The sequence below is a fragment of the Rattus norvegicus genome, chromosome 17 (assembly GCF_036323735.1).
Source record: "Rattus norvegicus strain BN/NHsdMcwi chromosome 17, GRCr8, whole genome shotgun sequence".
Lineage (NCBI taxonomy): Eukaryota > Metazoa > Chordata > Mammalia > Rodentia > Muridae > Rattus > Rattus norvegicus.
This window is the reverse complement of record NC_086035.1, coordinates 81097783-81117629: the sequence shown is the minus strand read 5'-3', so window position 1 is coordinate 81117629 and position 19847 is coordinate 81097783. Positions and strand designations below refer to the sequence as shown.

At 45.5% G+C, this 19847-nt stretch overlaps 1 protein-coding gene across 8 annotated transcripts in view; it reads left to right on the top strand.

The window, feature by feature from the left end:
* Positions 1-19847, top strand: part of Rsu1 (Ras suppressor protein 1) — a 248280-nt gene that overhangs the window by 168498 nt on the left and 59935 nt on the right. Inside the window, exon 9 of one of the 8 annotated variants that reach the window (NM_001109404.1) lies at positions 19054-19763. The exons of 5 other annotated variants lie outside the window; for them this stretch is intronic. In NM_001109404.1, coding sequence (NP_001102874.1) covers positions 19054-19156 — 103 coding nt within the window. In that variant the 3' untranslated portion in view covers positions 19157-19763. Of the gene's footprint in view, positions 19764-19847 lie in introns of those variants that run through there. 2 more of the 8 variants (XM_039096062.2, XM_039096065.2) reach the window with 2 other exon arrangements.

Genomic DNA, 19847 nt, shown 5'->3' with positions numbered 1-19847 from the left:
TGAGATGTTTAATCAATTGGCAGATTGTCGTCAATAAATATGTGTCTTGAGTGGTTTGTAACGGACAGGATAATGAAGTATCCTCTAACTACCGCGGCTATTGGGAATAATCTCCCTCCCTTCTGGGCTCTGGGCCACGCGTGATCCATCTCCTTCGAATTCAGACAAGATGCCCTTCACTGCTGTTTCCCTTACTTCTGGATGGAAGATCCAGAGAGGCAGAAAGTAAATTTCATTTTCCTGCCAGCGGTTTGTCAAGCAACATGAGGCAGAAAGGAGAGTTACTGATAATATTGGTGGTCTTAGTAGTGACCTCGTCTCCTGACCAGTTGCTATTGCAGCTCTGTACTCAGTACCGTGTGGCTCCCTCTCTTCCCCGAACCTTCCCAGCATCCCTCAGTCACAAGTACCTTGGTCTCGCCTCTCTCACCCTGGTACAGTTTACATAGATAATATGCCTGACCGTCCACATGTAATGAGTGTATCATTGCATGCACTCAGGAGATAAAATGTTGCTCCTGGCTCTACTCAAGAATTGGGTAAATACATGTTTATATCTGCATAGAAATCCTGGGGGTCTGTCAGCTCTAACTGCAGATTGTTGGAGACATGCGGCATGAATGACTCCGATCCTACAGGCAGACATGCTGTCCGTCACAGGACTTTAAACAATGGCACACAATTCTTGGTCCCCAGAGTGAATAAAACAAAGGCCAGCTTCACCTCAGTTTGCCCACTATTTGCATTTCTGAGTAACTAGTTCGTGGGCCACCATGGGGTAGGAAATGCTTTGCCTTCGCACGTCAGACATTTAGACTCTGCTAACTTACATTCTGATTCCCAAGCAATTAGAAGCAGGGTTTTTGGCTGCATTCATATTTAGTGGGACACTGGGATATCCTGCAACCTGGAAGGCCACTCAGTGTCTTGCTCCTGAGGGTTCCAGAAAGTCTGCAAAAGACTATAGCCATCTTGTGAGACAGGGAGGCTCTGGCAGTTTGAACCTGAAGTGTGTGTGGGGCATAGGCTCAGGTTTTAAGTGCTTACTCCTCACCTGATGTGTTTGTGTGACAGGAGCCACCAGAAGGTAGGGCTGAATGGAAGAAATGGGTCACATGCAATAGACCTTTTAAAGTTGTGTTATGCTTACCCCCGAATACTGATTTGTCCTGTGTGTACTGGTTCACACTGGTGGGGATGGACCCCACCAACCACTCCTGCTGCTGTGAACTTAGGTGCACTGTGCCTTTTCCACCAGGATGGAATGAAGCCCTCTGAAACCCTGAGGTGAACTAATGCTTCCCTTCTTTAAAGTGCCTAGGTCAGGTGTTGTAATCATGGTGATAGCAACATTAACGCTTATAGACACCAGCAACTAAAGGAAGCCTCAGTTCTTTCTCCAAGGCACAAAGGCAAAAAAGGAGTAGATGCAGATTCAGGCTAGTGCGGACCTAACCCTCCCTTCCGTCCTCCTGGGTACATCAAGACAGGCCATCACTGCCACAGAGGAACCCAGGCGATTCTGTAGGTCCTCTTGAACAACTACAAGAGCTGATTAGAGAATACCACACGCCCACAGTTTAGTAACCTCCATGCCGGATTCCCGTAGATGGTGCCTAGTGCTCCAACCTCCGCAGTACAATTGTGTTGAATCCCTTTACCCAAATCGGGAAGCTCGATCCTGGCCCTTACTCCACCTCTCCTAGCCTATGAGAAACTGATCCCAGTTCCAAAATCACTGTGACTCCCAGGTATGAGCTGTTTTCCCTGATCCCGAGAGCTGGAGCGGACCCTAATCAGGAGGGAGTGGTTCTACCATGCAGATACTGCCCACACACCTCTCCTTCATCTCCAGCCGCTTGCTCAAACATTACGTAAGTGAGGAAAAAAATGTATCAAACAATTAAGGTCGTTTTCACTACATTTGAACCTGTTTATTTCGCGTGCACACGTAGTGAGTAAGTGGGTATGTGTGTGCCACAGCCCAGATGTGGATGTCAGAGGATACTTGTGAGAGTGAGTCAGTTCTCTCCTTCCACAGTTTAGGGCAGGTGCCTTTACTTAGCCGTCTTGCAGGCCCTATTTTGCTCATTTTCGAGAGTAGGAGAAGGCACTCTCAGAAGGATAATGGTGTTGGTTGCCTACAGATGGCCATTTCCGGTCCTTTCCAAAAGACACTGATAACTGCTGAGGCTCATGCACTGACCTAGGAATGTACAGTGTGGTTTCCAGTGACTGGGGACCCTGCCTTGCTACCTTCAATGACTTTGTGGCCATGTTTAGGAAGATGGTAAGTTTGCTCTTTTGAGATTTTTTTCCCAGTTATAAAAGTGCGTGCCCCAGTGTTTTCAGGAGGCAAGGACTGGTGGGTCTTTTCATGAGACTATGAAAGGATAGACTTAAGGGGACTTGAGAAGGCCCCCAGGGGATAGGAAATCATCAGTATTGGTAACAGAGTCTGCCTCCTGCCTCAAACATCACTCACTCCCTCCTAGAAATAGGAAGGAAAAGTTTCTTTCACCTTCTATGCAAAGCTTGTGTTGAAAGAATGTCAGGGTCTACTTCTGCCTGAATTCCCCCAAGACTCTGCACTTTTCTTTGTTTATTATATTAATAAATACCGTGTGGCTAATGTTCCCATCTGGCAAGGCTGGGGGGGGGGGGAGCAGCAAAAAATGAAGCTGCAGTCTCGTCCAATACGGATGAAGGTGATACCCATTTGGCACAGGAGAAAGGTGGGTCTTCATTTTAGACTTCTTAATTAAGAGCCGCCAAGTGACAAATATTAATTAGGGCGCCAGCTGTATCTTTCAGTTTCATGGTATATTTCTTCTTATGAACCTGGGACGGGAGCAAGTCGGAGGCTCTTTTAATCAATCAGCCTGTGATCCAGTATCTGTTGTGTGTACTTTGTGTGCAAAGGACCAGGCTCAGCAGACAGAGATTTATAAGGGGCTGTCTCTGCCTCCAGAACCTCCACCTAATTGTGGCGCGCACGGAGGGCCGCTAATCCAGATGGTCAGAGCCTCCCCTGAGCACTATGAGCAGGATGAAGAGAAGTGTCAAGTTGAAGGGGCAGGAGAATCAGATAACTTTCCTAAGTAGTCATGACACTGCTCTCATCTATGTGGATATCTAGTGGGACCCTCAGAGACACATGAATACATTCATGCATATGCAATGGAAGGGTGCCCTTTTTTTCCTTAACCGGTGTTGAGGGTCACCCATCAGTCTGCAAAGTTGGAATTGAGAGGAGAGACTGGGAACCATGGGCAAAAATTGTCAAAGGCGAGAACGGGAATTGTCAAGGTGAGAAGAACTGGCCTCTAAGGGAGTGGGGTTTAGATTCCCAGTAGGTAGAGAGCAGTAGACAGCTGCCCAGAGCTGAGCAGAGTAAAAATAAGCCATGGGGCCAAGAATGGACATAATGGATCGGTTCTGGGATGTCAGGTTAGGTCTTCAGTCTCTCCTCTAGTACTGCTGACACACGACTCGCACATCAGCATATGAGTTCCACACAGAAGCACACACCACCTAGCACCCTCATCAGGGGATTCAGGGTATTGTGCACACCTGCCCTGATCACTCAGCTTGCTGATAAAAAAAAAAATAGTGCCTAGAACACTATTGAGGTACCGGAAATCCTGGGTCTACATCCTGGAGCCCTAAGTCTCTTTTGACATCGATTTATCAAGATACACTGAATTCTAGTTTGGGGAATCACTAGTAACTGAAGGGGGTATGACGTAACTAACCCCAAACCCCACCCCCAATTCCACTTTTATGTCTGTAGAGTGTTTATGGTCACAAGGCTTTTCCCAAGCCGGATGAATGAATTACTGTGCAGCTTTCTAGCAATTTTATACCTGGTTGACCAGTTCGTTGAGTTCTATCTATCCATTTTCAGATCTCTTAAGCCGCCACTAGCATGCCCTGGGTCATTTCCCGCAGTGATCTGAGTCTGGAAACCTGCAGCTTTCCACGAACCTTCACAGACTTGCCTGAGTCCTTGTACCTACCGTCTCTTGTAGAGTACTTAAAAGTACTCTCTCAAGGGACCTTTACCTTTGAGCCTCAGGCAGGGTCACGTATGAAGGCTTAGCCTTTATAGACTTGGATTCATCCTGGGGAGCTGAGTTTGATACACGTTTCTTTCCTCAACCTCTGCTGTTGTAGTTTTGGGGTTTCTGTATTTATTTTCATTGAGTACCAGCTTTTCAAGAAGGTTATACCCGTGTGTAACTGTAGGAACTGTCTCCAGCCTTCACTTTAAGCCTTTTAAATCTAAACTTCTGAAGCTCCGAACTTCCAGACATCTGAGGGTGCACACTTGGTGCCATGGCTGTGACTTGCTTGGATGTAAACGCAGAAAAAGTTTCATTCAGAGAAGAAGCCGTGAGAGCCATGGGTCTATAGTGCCTTTTTAAATTGCACTCAGTGTGAGTGTAGGGAGGCTGGGGGAATGCCACAGTGTGCACGTGGGAGTCAGCTCTCTCCTCCCATCGTCTTGGCAGACGGACACTTCTTCTAATGTTAGAATTTGAAGAGTTGCACTACCCTCCTGTCACTGTCCTCAACCTAGAATAGAATGTATCCAGTGGCCAACGTGGATGGCCTCTGGTGAAAGGGAAAAGAATAGAAACACTCCTCCTTTCTCCTCCAAGGAGGTCTGCAGGGTGGTAAGAGCCATCTGTCCAGGGAGAGGGGCTGTTCAGGTTGTGTTTAAAGAGATGTGGAAATGGTAATAAAGGCTTCTCCACCGCTTTTCTGTCATGTGTCTCAGGGAGAACACATTGTAACAAGAACGTGCCATTCTTGAAACATGCTTGCCTGCATACATTTCAGTTCATTGACGGAGGTTGCCTGCAGAATCTGCCCTAAAATGTTAGCCACAGTGGAGTGACAGGATCTTGGATGCCTCTAGGTGCTGTTTTCTTATTGTTAATATTTTAACTACTTCTCTGGCACCCTGGCAAACAGAGGCGAAGAGCAGTCCAATGAAAACTAACTCTATTTGCTGTCTGGCGGTGACAAACTCAGGCCCCTGTGCCCAGTTACAGCTACGGGGTCTACTGGTGTTTGTAGCCAAAGGGCTGATGCTGGGCATGAATCCATGAGGGCTCCGTGCCTTTGTGCTGGCCAGTGATCTCCAAGCCATTGCAGTGGTGTGGTCCCCCTGGGTAATCGCAGCCTACCTACAAGCAGTTCCAAGAGCACAAGGCACAGAGGCGTATGGAAATTTTACTCTCATACTAAATGAATGCTTCATATTGGCTTTTTAAAAGGGAGGGAGGGAGGGAAGAAGGAAGGAAGGAAACATTCCAGTTTTCCTTTGCTGACCTGCCTTTTGGAGTTGGTGTCTTTTGAAGCAGCCAGAGCAGGGAAGACCAGTCGTATGAGCAGAGCAGGGCTTGCAAGTGTGAGCTATAGGCAAGGCAATGATGCTTTCAGAAACATTATTCTTGGAGCTGAATTGAGCAAAGAGTTATTACTGCCGGGAAAAAATATATACCCAGCAACGCATTGTTAATACTCTCAGATTTGGGCCCGGAGAACTGTACTGTGAATGGAGTGGGAGATAAATAGAGAGGAAAATGGCAAATTAAGGGGACAAATAACCAGGAAAAAAAGGGGGGAGAAGAGGGAAGACTGCCTGCTGGCATCAGCAGAGGAGAGCACATAACCAGTGTCTGATGCATTTCCTTAGGAAGCTGTGCGTTTGCAAATCACTGCAGAACATCTCAGCAGAATGGAATCTGGGTAACGAAGAGCTGACTAGCACGTAGAGCTGGATAAATTCCCCCAGTACTCCTGAAATATAACAGAGCAAGGAACAGTATAATGAAAAATAACAGAGAGAGTAGCTAGGGGCTTAACTTATGATCAGTGTTCATTACAACAAATGACACTTTCACTGCGGAGTTACCATAAAGATTATTGACTCTTACATAATGTGAGTCCCTTCTGAATAGATTCTAGAACAGCTCGGCCTGTGAATGGGAGGACTGAAGCGAGAGGACGACTGAAGATGGACCCAGTCCCCTCCTCATGTTTTCAATTAGTCCTGGCCTGATGCCCATTCAGGACCCTGGACAGAGCCTTCCGCACAGTGGATTGCCAGAGTGCCTTTAGCACTAACTAGGGTGGTTTTGTAGTACTAAGAGGAGCCTCAAAGAGTGACTGAACTTGTCGGGTGTTTTACTTCCAAGGACCTTCTGTGTATTCTCCACCGTTTCCTATTTTCCTCAGGCATACATAATACAACATCTTTTAAAATATCTCTCTGGAAAGAAACTATGTTTTGTGTTAAAACTTGGTGCAGACGAACATAAGGGATCTTTGCAAGTCTGTGGTCTCGCCCAAGTTTAGAATGGACAACCCCAGTTCTGAGTACAGTGTTCAGCAGCCCGGATTTCCAGTACCTGTCTAGTGTCTGCTAATTTCTCAGTACTTGGTGTTATTTCATCCTCGTGACCACCCCTCGAGACATGTTCTGTTAACCTCAAGCCTAGTTTACAGATGAGAAAGACTTCATCTTTAGATATATACTGGGTTTTTTTTTTAAGATTTATTTATTTTATTTATATGATTACACTGTAGTTGGCTTCAGGCACACCAGAATAGGGCATCAGATTCCATTACAAGTGATTGTGAGCCACCATGTGATTGCTGGGAATTGAACTCAGGACCTCTGGAAGAGCAGTCAGTGTTCGTAACCACTGAGCCATCTCTCCAGCCCTAGATATATACTGTTGATCTCAAGCCTAGTTTGCAGATGAGAAAGACCTCTCAGGTTGAGTGACTTGTTCAAGGTTACCCAGTCACCAAGAATTATAGATGACTTTCAGAATAGCTTCTTCGAGTCTTCTGTAAATTAGTTTCCATACAATGCTGAACGTGGAAATGTCATATCCCCTGGCCTCTTCTCTCTCAAAGCATACAGTGTACTAAGTATATATAGGCTCTCTGCTTCAAGCCAGATTCCACAAGGAAATGGAATACAGCCTGTTGTGCGTTTACATGTCAGACTGAGGGTGTAGGGTCCGTTGTCAAAGTTTTTGATGCACAAGCGTGAGGATGTGAGGACCTGAGTTCAGTCCTTAGCACCCACATAAAAAAAAGCCAGCCAGGGTAGCATGTACTTCTACCCCAGTGCTGTGGAGGCAGAGACAGGAAGATTTCCAAGAGTCACTCGCAGGCCAGCCTAGCCTAATTGCTGATCCCTTGATCCTAATGAGAAACCTTGTTTCAAAGGACAAGGTCAATGACTTCTGAATAACAATACCCAAGATTATTCTCTGGTCTCACCATGTACACACCACATCCACAAGCATACCTGTACATGTGTACACACACACACACACACACACACACACACACCTTAATAAAAGGTAACTCCATAAGAGAGCACTCCTTGTCAGGATTAGACAGACAGACAGATAGATAGACAGACAGACAGACAGACAAGCAATATGCTTTGGAGGCACGAGCCACCTATTGTCACGGGAACGAGGCATGGCTAATCTGTATAGAAAAGAAATAGTTTTAATTTTCTTTTAATTCTCAGGTGCTTTTGTTTTCATCTTTTATTGGAAGTTCATGGAGAAAATACTTCATCAAGAAAAAGACATTAAAAAGTAGTGAGCTTCGATAGACATGGCAGAGTTAATGTGTGTCTAAGATCATTTGAAGGTTTTTATTTTCCCCTCCTCATGAGGTCTGACTATGATGTCCTCTCTTGTTCTGTAGAATCTGCCTTCTGTTCTACAGACCCGCCATCCCTGGAGTTGACTGCTCCGGAATGTGGGCTGCTGTGTTTGCACGCTCCTTCTGTGTGTGCGCTCCCTTTAAGATCTTCTGTCCCATGCTATCGCATTGAGCTGGGAGGAGTCTCCACACAGCCCCTGTGCCTCTGGCATCTCCACCTCACTCTCTTACTCCACCTCACATTCACCATCTGCACATGGAATGTTCTAACACCTTCCAGGGGTGTTTTGTGGGTGAGATTCTTCGATGAAACACTCGAGCTTTTTGGATCCAAAGGGGCTGTTGTGACAAGCATCAGCTCTTTCCTTCCCACCAACAGCAACAGTTTTCGCCTGTTGGGGGCATCAGCCACAAAGAACCAAGTCCAGAGAGTTAGCCCTTCTTCACACCCTTCTTCACACTGTTTCTCCGTGTCTCCTCAGCGCTCCTCACTGATGCCTGGGCTCTAACAGATCTTGGTGCACAGCCAGCCTAACCTGTAATCCTGTAGGGCATTTTTTTTTTGCCTTCTTTCTTCTTTAAACTGTAACTTCCTGAGACTCTTAAAAATACAATTTCAAAGCAAAAATAGAGTATTGCATGATAAACAATCTTCAGAGTAGATCAAGGCCAGAAGTATCTTACCAACGTCTTCTTGAGTATGCTTCTTCCCTTAAAACTCAATGTATGCGAATCAAGAATAAAGGAAGGTGAAATCCAAAGATTCATCTTTTTTTTTTTTGAGCTGTTGTGTCTACATTATTACTGTCACAGTTGATGCCTTGACCTCAAATACCTCATCCTACTCCCAGTAGATCCCCTCGTCCACCAAGAGCTTCACCCATCCACTGTTGCTAACGTCTGCTAGCGCTCAAAAGTTGGGATCTTGGATGGGAAAGCAGCATTGACTTGTTTTGCCACACTTCAGAGATGCCAGTGGCCAGACCCACGAAAGAGCTTACAGGAGGAGCCTGGCTATGCCAGAGCCGGGGCAGAAGGCACTAGCAGCCTCTCCCTGCTTTTGCTTAAAGTCCTGTGGGTGGTAGCTATGCAGATAAACCACCATACATACTCTGTAGCCGTAGACCTTTCGGTTTTAATCACTGAAGTTGTTTGCTTTTGCTTTTGCTCTTGTCTTGCGGTTTGTAAGTAGAAGTGATTTACCTCACCCAATGCTGAAGGAAGAATAAAAATAATACAATATTGTCTTCAACGTCAGGCATCATGCCACAATATAATCTGGCACACGGTGGACCTCTGAGATGGACGTCAGCCCTGTGAAGTTTCATCTCATGTGCTGTGGTTATGGGAGTTTGTATAACTGAAGTGCTTTGTAAGCTACAGAGACAAAGAACGTGTTGTAGGTGGTGCTGAGGTGACCCCATAGGCTCTGGTTTGGTCCACCTGTTCCCCCATGTGATGGCATAATTTTGGGAAGCTGTGAAACCTTTAGGAACCAGATCCTAGCTGAAGGAAATAGGTCACTAGACACGGGCATATTACTATTATACGCAACTTCAGGGTCCTGCCAGACCCTCTGCTTCTTGTCCACCATGGTGTGAACAATTCTCCATTACATACACGTTCCACGATCTTTCTCTCCATAAGATATTTCTTGCTGTCTGTTGGGCACAGGAACTTGAAAAACAAAAGCGACTTAGGCATAATTTTATTCCAGAGGCAGTCATGATCTATCTGTAAATTCACCCCAACAGTGGGATGTTTTTGATTATCCTAGTAATGCTTTCATTCAGTCAGCAGGCATTTACAGTGTGTCTATAACATACTACCGGCTATCAGACATTTTTCTTCTCTCTGGCCAGAAACCTGACAACTTAAAGGAGGAAGGACTTGTTTTGGCTCAGTTGGAGGGAACATTCCATCACTGTGGAGAAGGCTTGCCAACAGGAGTGGATCAAGGCTGTAGTAACAGGGTCATGAGATGCTTGATCACATCTCTAGGGATCAGGAAGCAAAGAGAGAATCGTGACACTCACCTGCCTCTGTCAGTGGTTCCTTTTTGCATAGTCTGAGACCCCAGCCCATGAGATGGTGCTTCCCACACTTAACATGAGTCCTTCTGACACAGTAAAACCTCCCTGGGCAGGTCTACAAACACACTAAGCGCTCTCTCCTAATGAGTCTAAGTCAGCCAAGAGGATCATTACTGGGTAAAGAAGAGGTTCTTACCCTCTATGTGTTTGTCTTCTGTTGGACGGGACAAGAAGCAATAGTAATCATATAAACAACATAACATTATTGCAATACACAGTGAAAGGGAAGCTTATGTCGTCAATGAAAATGGTAGCCAAGAAGACCTGGCTCAGGAATCCACACTTTGAAGAATCAATGAGTGAGTGTCAGCACACACCCTCGCTTTGATGGTAAGCCCAAGAGGAAGAGGCAGTCTTATAGTAAGACCAGCCAGTGGGTTTCAGGCATGTCATGGTCTGTGGAGTCAATTAATAGCACTGGACACGGTCTGTCTTTTCAGTTTGTTTCTCTTCTAGGTGGTCCCCTGTCACACTAGGCCAGCGTGGGGTACCAGCTGATCTGGACTCTTCTTATTACTCAAGAAAAACAAGAAAGTAAGGACGTTTCTTTGGGCTCTAGGCCTGTTTCTCTGGCTGGCTGCCATAGACCACCTGTCCATTTATCATCCAGTTAGCTCAGCCAAGGCAACGAGGCACCTTGACAGACTAAGATGGACCTGTGAGTCAAGTGACCTCCCCCCAAACCAGCAGCATCCTCAGAGTTGGTAGGTTCTCATCAAGGTATCTAAGCTTCCCATGGCTGTGACTTCTTCATCTGTCAACAATCATGGTGATGTGCCTTTCTAGGGACGAACTTGGGAAGAACTCCAGACAAGAGGATAGTCTGAAGAAGACAAGAGCTCAGTGGGATGAGGAAGGGAAGTTGTACTTCCTATGTTTCCGTCAACTTGACACAAGTTGGAGTCATCAGAGAAGAGGGAGTCTCCATAAGATATAGGACTTTCTTAATTAGTGATCACTTGGGCAGGTCTTTCCCAATCAGTAAAACCCACAATCAGCCCATTGTGGCTGGTGCTGTCCCTGAGCCGGTGGAACTGGGTTCTATAAGAAAACAGACTGAGCAAGCCAGGAGGAGCAAGCCAGTAAGCAGCACTCCTCCATGGCCTCTGCATCAGCTCCTACCTCCAGGTTCCTGCCCTGTATGAGCTCCTGCCCTCACTGAGAATATGTTCTGTGGAACTGTGAAAGAAGTAAACCGTTTCCTTCCTGAATTTCTTTTTGATTGCGGTATTTCATCACAGCAATGGTAGCCCTAACTAAGACAAGTGATTGCAGAGTATGGGGTGGTAACCAGGGGCTGGGGCAGGCAGGCCTGGGTCCATGAGTTCAGGGCAAGTTCAGCATTGTGCTTGATAGCCCTGCTTCACTGTGGGGGTAGTATCCTTCTTGGGTGTGTGCAGAATACAGCTTGCTGGTCCCTGCTGCCTTTCTCTGGAGGTATAGAGCTCCCTCACTCCCCAGTTGAGCCCGGTTTTTCAGTTGATGACCACTATTTCTGTGCACAGTCTTTCTGTCTCTCTGGGTTTATTTCACAGTCAAGCTCATTGGCCTAGGGACTATGGTGGTGCTGTTTTGGGTGACTTGTCATGTTCCTGCTTCGATTCACTTCGTGTTGATTTATCATTTAACACACAAAGGACAGCCTCATTTCCCATATATTCAGGTTTTAGAGTGATACCTCAGTGTTGGTCCAAACTATTGTAATCCCCATGTACTTGGTAATTCTGTGTTGGCAGAACAGGAAGTTTAAGGTGGTTTATAGAATATGAACAAAATGTCACAGTAGCTTGTGGTATTTTATTTTATTAGCACCGAGGCATCCATGTTCCCAAATCTCTTTGGAAAATTACTATTTAACTTTTAAAGCCAGATTCAAGGTACTGGGTTTTCATAGCGGCGATCTTGAAGGATAATTTTGAGATGAGCAAACGGTCCTCGAAAAGGTGGCTCCTTGTTCCACTCCTCGTGTTTATGAATTCTTTCTTTTCTTTCAAAAATCGGTCCCTCCAGATGCAGTGTTTATTAGAAAAGGGGAACTTCCCTGTGTCCTTGGCTTCTTTCCTTTCACCTCTGAGTTCAGTTTGGAAACTGCCACATTTAGCACTTTGCGGTTTAATTTAAAAGGATTACCTATTTTCTTAAATGCTTAAGCAGCGGAGCAAGTTGCAGCTATTGATTTCCCCTGCATGTATTCCGTGAAAGCTGTTTCTCCTCCTTCCCCAGGGAGCATCCCTCCTGAACTGCATGCTTGCCGGTGACAGCTCGGACCTCTGATACATAACCAAAGACCTTGCCTGATATCCTCTCGACTGCTCGGGGAATTTTTATTAAGTAAAAGCATCATTAGAGTAGACAGGATGATGAAGTTTAATGAGCATCCTTTGTGCCCGGGATTGTTGGTTTTGCTCTGCCCAGAATGTACTCTTCTCCCCTCCAGTGGGGCAGAGAGCGAGGCTGGAACGTGTGGAGGGCTATCAATTCCGCCTTCTATTAACTGTTGTATTTTGGCAGAACGTCGCATATTCCTCTGGGCTGCTTGTCTAGGTGCTGCACACACGTGTGCGTTTGTACATTCTTTTCCCACTGTGTTGAGAACAGCAAACACTGGGAGAAATGGTGGGGAAGAGGTGCAAGACCTAGAGTGCCGCTAGTGAGATCATGTGGGAGCATCTCTCACAAAGAAAAAGAAAACCATAGCGTTTTGAATTAACGAGACTTCTCTTAGGAACTGGAGAATGGTCATATATATATATTTTTCTTTTTCCTCCAGAACTCAGCAATTTATGTGCTAAGATTCTGTCACCAGTCCCTCACAGCTGCTAGACGAGATAAATAAAAATATCACAAATACTTATTAATAATCCAGGCTTCACACCTTGTCCACAGATTTATGTGTAGAGATGCTGAATTTAGCATTCTGCCATCAGATTACAGATTATAAGCAAAATTACTTCTCATTATTTTTGCCGGCCATCTACTCAGGTTTTAAATTTTATTCTTTTCTCAGTCCGTGTAAGTGTTTTCCATGGAAACGCCCCAAACCACAGTAGAGAGGCATATGACACAAGCAAACGACTTTGCGGTAGCATATTGTGCCTCGCGTATACCTGGCATTCTGAAACACAATATTTACACCACACGCAATGTGTTTCTAGTGTGCCTTGAGTATACAGAACACAAAAGAAGTAAAGTTTGCATTCCCCACTCTCAAAAAGAAAGCATGGTCCTCTTGTTAAGAAGACAAGGCTGGAAATGATCTAGGGAAAGATAACTTAGTCAGGTTGGAATAATTGTCTGGGTTGACCCAAGCCTGAAGTTGGAAAGTGTCAGTCTTCTCATTCAGATAAGAAGGGTGGCTGGGCCAGTGAAAATAATGAGTATGTGGAAGCCACAGCACCATGAGCATGGTATCACAAGCCATTCTACTGATGCCTTAAAATAACGAGTCAGGGGCGGGAGTCACTGTGTCTGCCAGGACTTAATGGTGAGAGCCTAGCAAACCCCAGCATGCTTCCTGGAGGCAGAATGAGGCTGATGGAAGAACAGCAAACAGTGGGGAAGCCTCAAAGTAAGGTTGAGAACTGACTGACTTGTAGATAGGACCCAGGCCAGCATTCTGGGTAATGATAACACAGCTCATCCAGAACGAAAGCAAGCACAGATTCCTAACGGAATGAGAGCTGGTAAAACACCACTGTCAGGCCTCAGATTGCCTTAGTGACACTTTTCCCTTTAATATGTGCATGTGTGTATGTGTGGGTGTCCATGTGTATGGGCTAATGTATGGAGATGCAAGGTTGACATTGACTGTGTTCCTCTTTATCGATGGAGACAGGTTCTCTCAGTTGAGTTCAGATCTCTGTACTTAAACTAATCTAGTTAAGCTGCTTGCTCTGGGGATCAGCCGCCTCCTCTTTTGAACCTCTGGAATTAGTTAAACCACCTTTATATGGGTTCCCTCTGGAGAGCTGAACTTCTGTACTTAGGTTTATCCAGAAAGCAAGCACTTTTTAAGCACAGCGCATCTCCCTAACCCCAACTTTTCTCCAAATACCTTAATGAAATTGACTGTCTTCTAGATGCATGGTTTCCAAGATGTTATTAGAACTCCTTGGAGGAGGCTCTTTGGAGTTTCTTACCTGCTTTGCTACATTGGGCAGCTGATTCTCCAGGTGGCTTGAAACCTTTGCCATAGTCATTGGAGCTCTGAAACTAGATGATCTTTCTGTAGAAGATGATACAGAGAAATAAAAGCACAGACATGGGACAGAAGAGGCCTCCAGAGAGGTATTAAGGGGACTCCTGGACAGTGCTTTGTAGCCAAGAGAGAAAACCTCCTGGAAGGAGTTGTATGGTCCATAGATAGTGGTCTTCATGTGACAGCACTCGAAGAGATGGTCACAGAAGAAGACTGTAGGATTTAACAATGCAAGAATATGTGTGGTGTTTTGTTTTGTTTTTAAGACCAGAAGCATTGCTATTCTGTAGAACTCATACATCAGTAAGGGAAAATCACACATCTCAAAATGCTTACTAAAAATACCAATAGCAAAATAATCTCATTTATTAGGCTGGAACTTTTTGCTATTCAATCTTACCTACTAAAAGGTGGACTGTGTGTGGTTGGTGTACAACTGCTTCAATAACACGTTTCAATGAAACTGCGCTTAAAGGTAGGGACCTGGTGACAAGAGAAGTCTTCAGAACCTTTTCCTAATGGTAGCCCTGGAGATGGTCCTCACAGAGCAACTTCTGCTGTTAGCTCTGGGAATAGCTTACTTCTTCTGGTTTTGGTCTTCCCAGATGAGGGTGAAGGGCCCTTGTGTTTCTGAGCTAGGTGGTTCTTAGAGCATCCACAGGCTGATTGTGCCTTTGAAATTGACTTGGGCCTGCCTTAGCCAGGCTTCGGAGAGAAATGGCTTTTTTTTTCTGTCACTTTAGAGCGTTCTTTGTTTTTTTGGGGGGGGGGTGTTGTTTTTTTGTTCTGTTAGTTAGTTAGTTTGTTTGTTTGTTTGTTTGTTTGTTTTTTCCAAGCTCATTAACCATCTCCTACTTATCTTTTACAAACTTCAGATTTCAGAAGTGAGATTTTTCTAGGATTCTTTGCAAAAGGCACACCACCGCCCCCGCCTCCAGCTTGCTTGAGCACTTTGCCCACAGTAGCTGTATCATCATAGGTAATCTTGACTTAGTCTCTGTCACCACTGTCGAATTGGCATAGCCAGGTGGCAGTTCCTGTTGGAGTCTTTTCCAGAATGGGAACCCAAGGGCACATGGACACAGCATAGATTCCACATCACACTTCTGGTGTAGCAGTTGGGGTGGGGGAGGAGAGGTAGAGACAGAAAGGGACAGAGAAACGGAACAAGTCAAAGGGACAGAGAGAAAGTGGGCTGGCTAGGGCTGGCTAGGTAGCCCGAGTCCCGAGTCTTGTGAGATATTAAAGGTGGCAGCAGCCATTACAGTATCTATCATGTGCCAACACAGAAAGGATCATCCCTGTATGTCTAACGCCATCTTTTTTTGGAGCCCTCCAAGGTTAAAGAGCAATTTTGTTTTCATCCTGTGGAGAGAACTGTATCAGACTGAGGTGACTCAGTGACAGTCCCAAGGCCGTGCAGCACTTGAATCAGAGTGGTGCACAGAACAAAGAGAGGAGCACACAGCTGGTACTCGTCCCCAGGAACCCTCGATCCTGGACGCTGTAGGATACTGCACAGAAGGAATGTGCCATCTTGAAAGTGACAAAGGGTACCCAGGGCTGAGGGACAGCTGGGTCTGCTCAGGTACAGAAGTAGAAATGAACAAGACAAGAAGGGAAGGTTGGATTTTCCTTTAGGGCCTAAAGGAAGGATTAGGGTGTTCTCACCAATTGTTGCAGACCAGTTATCTGTCTGTCACACTTAGCAAATAGAGGTCACCCTGGATAATAAATGGTACAGCCAGGAATGGTACCCAAGAACTTGGACCCTGAGATACATGTCATTACTGCCCTACCTCGACTCTCAGTGGGGAGAGCTGCTCAGGTTAAGCTGGCTCTCATCTGCCCACATAGCTGGAGGAATTAAAGGATCACACAGGGGACAGAGGCGTCATCCAGCCCTTCAGTGACTCACTGAGGAAGTGGGGCAAATGCATTTAGCTCAGCCATGCTTGCCTTCTTCAAAGAGAATCAAAAACCTTTCTTCTGGAGTGGTTCGAGCATTGTCGTTGATAGAGAATAGCGTGTTATTTGTCAGTGAAAACCCCCTAATGAAAATAAGGTAATCATGCGATCATCTTTATTAAAAACTCTGAGTAGAACTCCACCGCATAAGCCCTAGTTTTCAAAAGCGTTCTCTGCCTCCTTCCAAAATACTTGCTGCCGCGCCCAGCCTCCTGCTACCCTGTAAGGAAAGTCACTCGCTTACGGGCGAAGAAACTGAGGCATGCGAAGGGTGGGTGGGAGAAGGATTGGGGGGTGAAAGCTACCGATCATTTGCTCAGAGTCTGCACTGATCAAGGGTCAAAACTCAGATCGAAACATCTGCAGTGACTGCTCAGCCCTTTGTAGTGACTTGCAATGAAGCCCACAGGAAGTCCAGGCACACACAGCGTGGACTGAGTACCAAAGGCCGCAATTAAAACACCAGGTCATTCCTGTTCTTTCCCTAAAGGAACGAGAGCTTTGCTTCTCTTTCAGAACTGACTTTTCCGGATCCCACTCCCCTAGGGAACGTCCTGCTTGCCCATGTGGCTCACCTCATTCAGGCCACGCCAGTCAAGTCCTGGCTCGACTTGAGCTCTCTTTAACCCTCCATGGCCTCTCGTTGTTGACACGCCTTTCCTGATACTGTACTAGTTCTGCAATTCCATGTGATATATATTAGTTAGCCTCTCTCATTGCTATGACAGAATACCTGACAGACACAATTTAAAGAAGGAAGGATTCATTATGTCTCTTGATTTCAGGAAATGTCAGTCCATCGTGATGCGAAAGGCATAGCGTCGAAAGCTTGTGCCATGGTTGGCTCACATTTTGATGATAAGGAAGCAGAGTGGGACCAGATGCTAACCCAGGCCATAATTCTAAAGATCTCCTCTCAATGGCTTACGTCTTCCAGCTGGGCCCCATGCCTCAATGGTTCCGTAGACATCCCTCCTCCCCACCCCCCAAAACCCAGTGCCACTGTCTAAAGATCAAGTGTTCAAACACAGCCTTTGAGGAAATTTTGCATTTAAAACCAGAACACTTATGAATGAACTGTCTTGTTTCCGCTGGTTTGGATAATCAGTCGAATCTGGTGTTGTCTTGCATTCAAGCGAGTATATTCCTTTTTCCTGTGTGGGGATAAGAGGTTGTAAGACAAAGGAAAAGCATAAGAAAGCTGTGTACCCACCCATCCTGAGATCAGGGGTGCCCTGTGAACACGCAGAACAAAGTCAGATGTTGGCTGTGTGCCAGATGAGAGGACCTCAGAGAAAAGGGGCCTCTGGGGAAGCCTGGAGCCCCTGAGCATGAAATGTGTGGCCTCCGGTAAAACAGCCACTGGAGAAGAGATTTCAAAGGCCATTTGGTAGAACAGCGTGTTTCCGAATGTGCAGATTAAAGTGAGGAGAAGGGTAGACAGCTCTGCTTTGGTTCAAGGTCCTTCATGTTTGTCTCTGGGAGAGATGCTGGCAAGGCAATACATAGGCAGCGATATTGACAACATGGGAATTGGGTGACAGAACTAAGATTGGATGTGTTTCGTGCTCCATGAAATCATTAGTTCCTACTGGGTTACAGGACCCCAGGTGTCCAGGCTAGCCTAACCATTATGTCAGCACAAACTTCTGGAGCTTCTAATTGTAAGAGCCCAAGCCTATCCCTCTGTAAGTTCCCTTGTAACCTGTACACAAGCAAATGACTCCATTTTACCTGGAGATTCGTCCCTGCACCTGGCTCTGGGCGCCATCTCCTATCTCCTATGAGCGCCTATGAATTCTCTGTTCTGTAAGGGCAGACCTCTCCCTCGCCACTGTTGGAACAACCAGTTTCTAAACTGACACTTGGGAGGCAACAAAAGAGAGAGCATCATGTTACCTACTGAAACACTCGTGCCTGGCTTGCTGCCTACCCAGAGGACAGCTCCGTTTGCCAGGCCCTCCCCTCAGCCCGTCAGCCATAGTCTTGATGCCAATCAAGCGCATCCTTGTGCTCTACACATAGTGCATAGACATACAGTGTTAGCATTAAAAACCAGGAGGAATGGGTGTCGTTCCGAGGTATGGCACTTGCCTCGAGTCTGGTGGCCCTTGACTCCTTCCTTAGCAGCATACAGTACATAAAATAGTTCGTAAATATACACAGAGACAAACTGTAAATGAATGGATGACTCCTTGAGTGGGTATTAGAACCAGTGGCTCCTTACACAGAGAAGCAGGTCTCTTGGCTGACTCTTGGTTCCATTAGTCAATAGCAGAAGCAATGACTGGAATGAGGCCAGTCCTTTCCTCCAAAGATACTGAGGGCTGAGATGTGCATGGGACTCTGGAAAACACAGTTGTGTCAATAAAGGGAGTTAAGGCTGAGCTCTATTTATTTTAGGGTGGCTTTAATTCTGTTTAATCAGAATCACTCATAAATTATGGATTAATTACTATCCACCGCTCAGTTAAATCCTTTGCACGATGGATACCATCCACTGTAATTGTGGGGCACTTTGTCAACATTTAATCAGTGGTACTTATTAATGTGGCATTGATGTGTGGTGGCCATCCCTGCACCATCAATCACACATGAGCAGCCAGCACGATCTCCAACACCACCGCTCTGTGTCACATTAACTAGCCCCTGGGCTCTCGGGCTGAGCATTGGCGCTCACTTCTAATGAAATGGATAGTGTCTCTCCGTCCGGGGATCTTTTGTCCTTGTAGACTTAAAACACTACGGTTTTTAGAATGCAACTCCGAAAGGGCTTGGTGTACATAACCTGTTCTCAGCAGTCCCGAAGATCCTGTCTTCCCTCACCCTGCCCAGGAAGGGTAAAATACCAAGACCCTTGTCCACAATAGAACACTGCCATACAGGCTGTATACACATAAGTACACGTCTGTGCTTGCATGTGTAAAACTGTCAAGTCTTGGAGTGGATGGGGCAGAATCAATAGAACTCTTTTGGGCTTGTCAAACGTTTCTGAATATTTAGAGTTCGTCCTTAGGAAACTTAGACTAGTAAACAGAGCTCATGACTATCCCCCATCTCTCTCTCTCTCTCTCTCTCTCTTTTTAGCCTCTACGGCAGACACATGCAAGCCAACCCAGAACCCCCAAAGAAGAATAACGACAAATCCAAAAAGATCAGCCGGAAACCCCTTGCAGCCAAGAACAAATGAGGAGCACACACACACACACACACACACTGGTTTCTGGCCTCCTTGAAGCTTTAGCTCTTCTGGCCATCCTTGCTCTGTCCCACAAACAAACAACAGCGTGCTGGTGCCTACTTTTCTCTTCTTTTTCTTTTTCTTTCTTTCTTTCTTTTTTTTTTTTTTGAAAGAAAATTCTTTTCCCTTTCTCCTCCTGGTGCTTGAACGCAGCCTCCCTTTTGCACCTTTCTTGTGGAGGGGTGCACTTTTTATAAAGTCTTACATTCCTGCTCATTTGTTTCTTCTTTTTTTTTTTTTAAATTACCGAAGGCAGAAAACAAAGCTCTCATTCTCCTGCAAATTCCATGGGAGGCACTGGTTTCAGTTCCTTGAATAAACGTCACAAGACTGCTTATTATCAAAAGAATAATTAAAATCATGTAACCACTTAAATGTCACAGTTAACACTTTTCATTCTTTCTGTTTATTCGTATAACTCATTATTGTGCCTTATTAAAAATCTTCCCTCACCGCCAAGCTATTATGTTCATTTAACATCCAAATGATTTCAATAAAATCTTGAATTTATGTCACACTTCTCTTCTTGACTAAAATAAAAAAAAAATAACCTAGTCTTGGGGTGTGCCATGTGTTTTATTATTTCTCTCCCCCCTAATTTTTTTTTTACCTCCTCTAATGTTATTGATTGTAGATGACA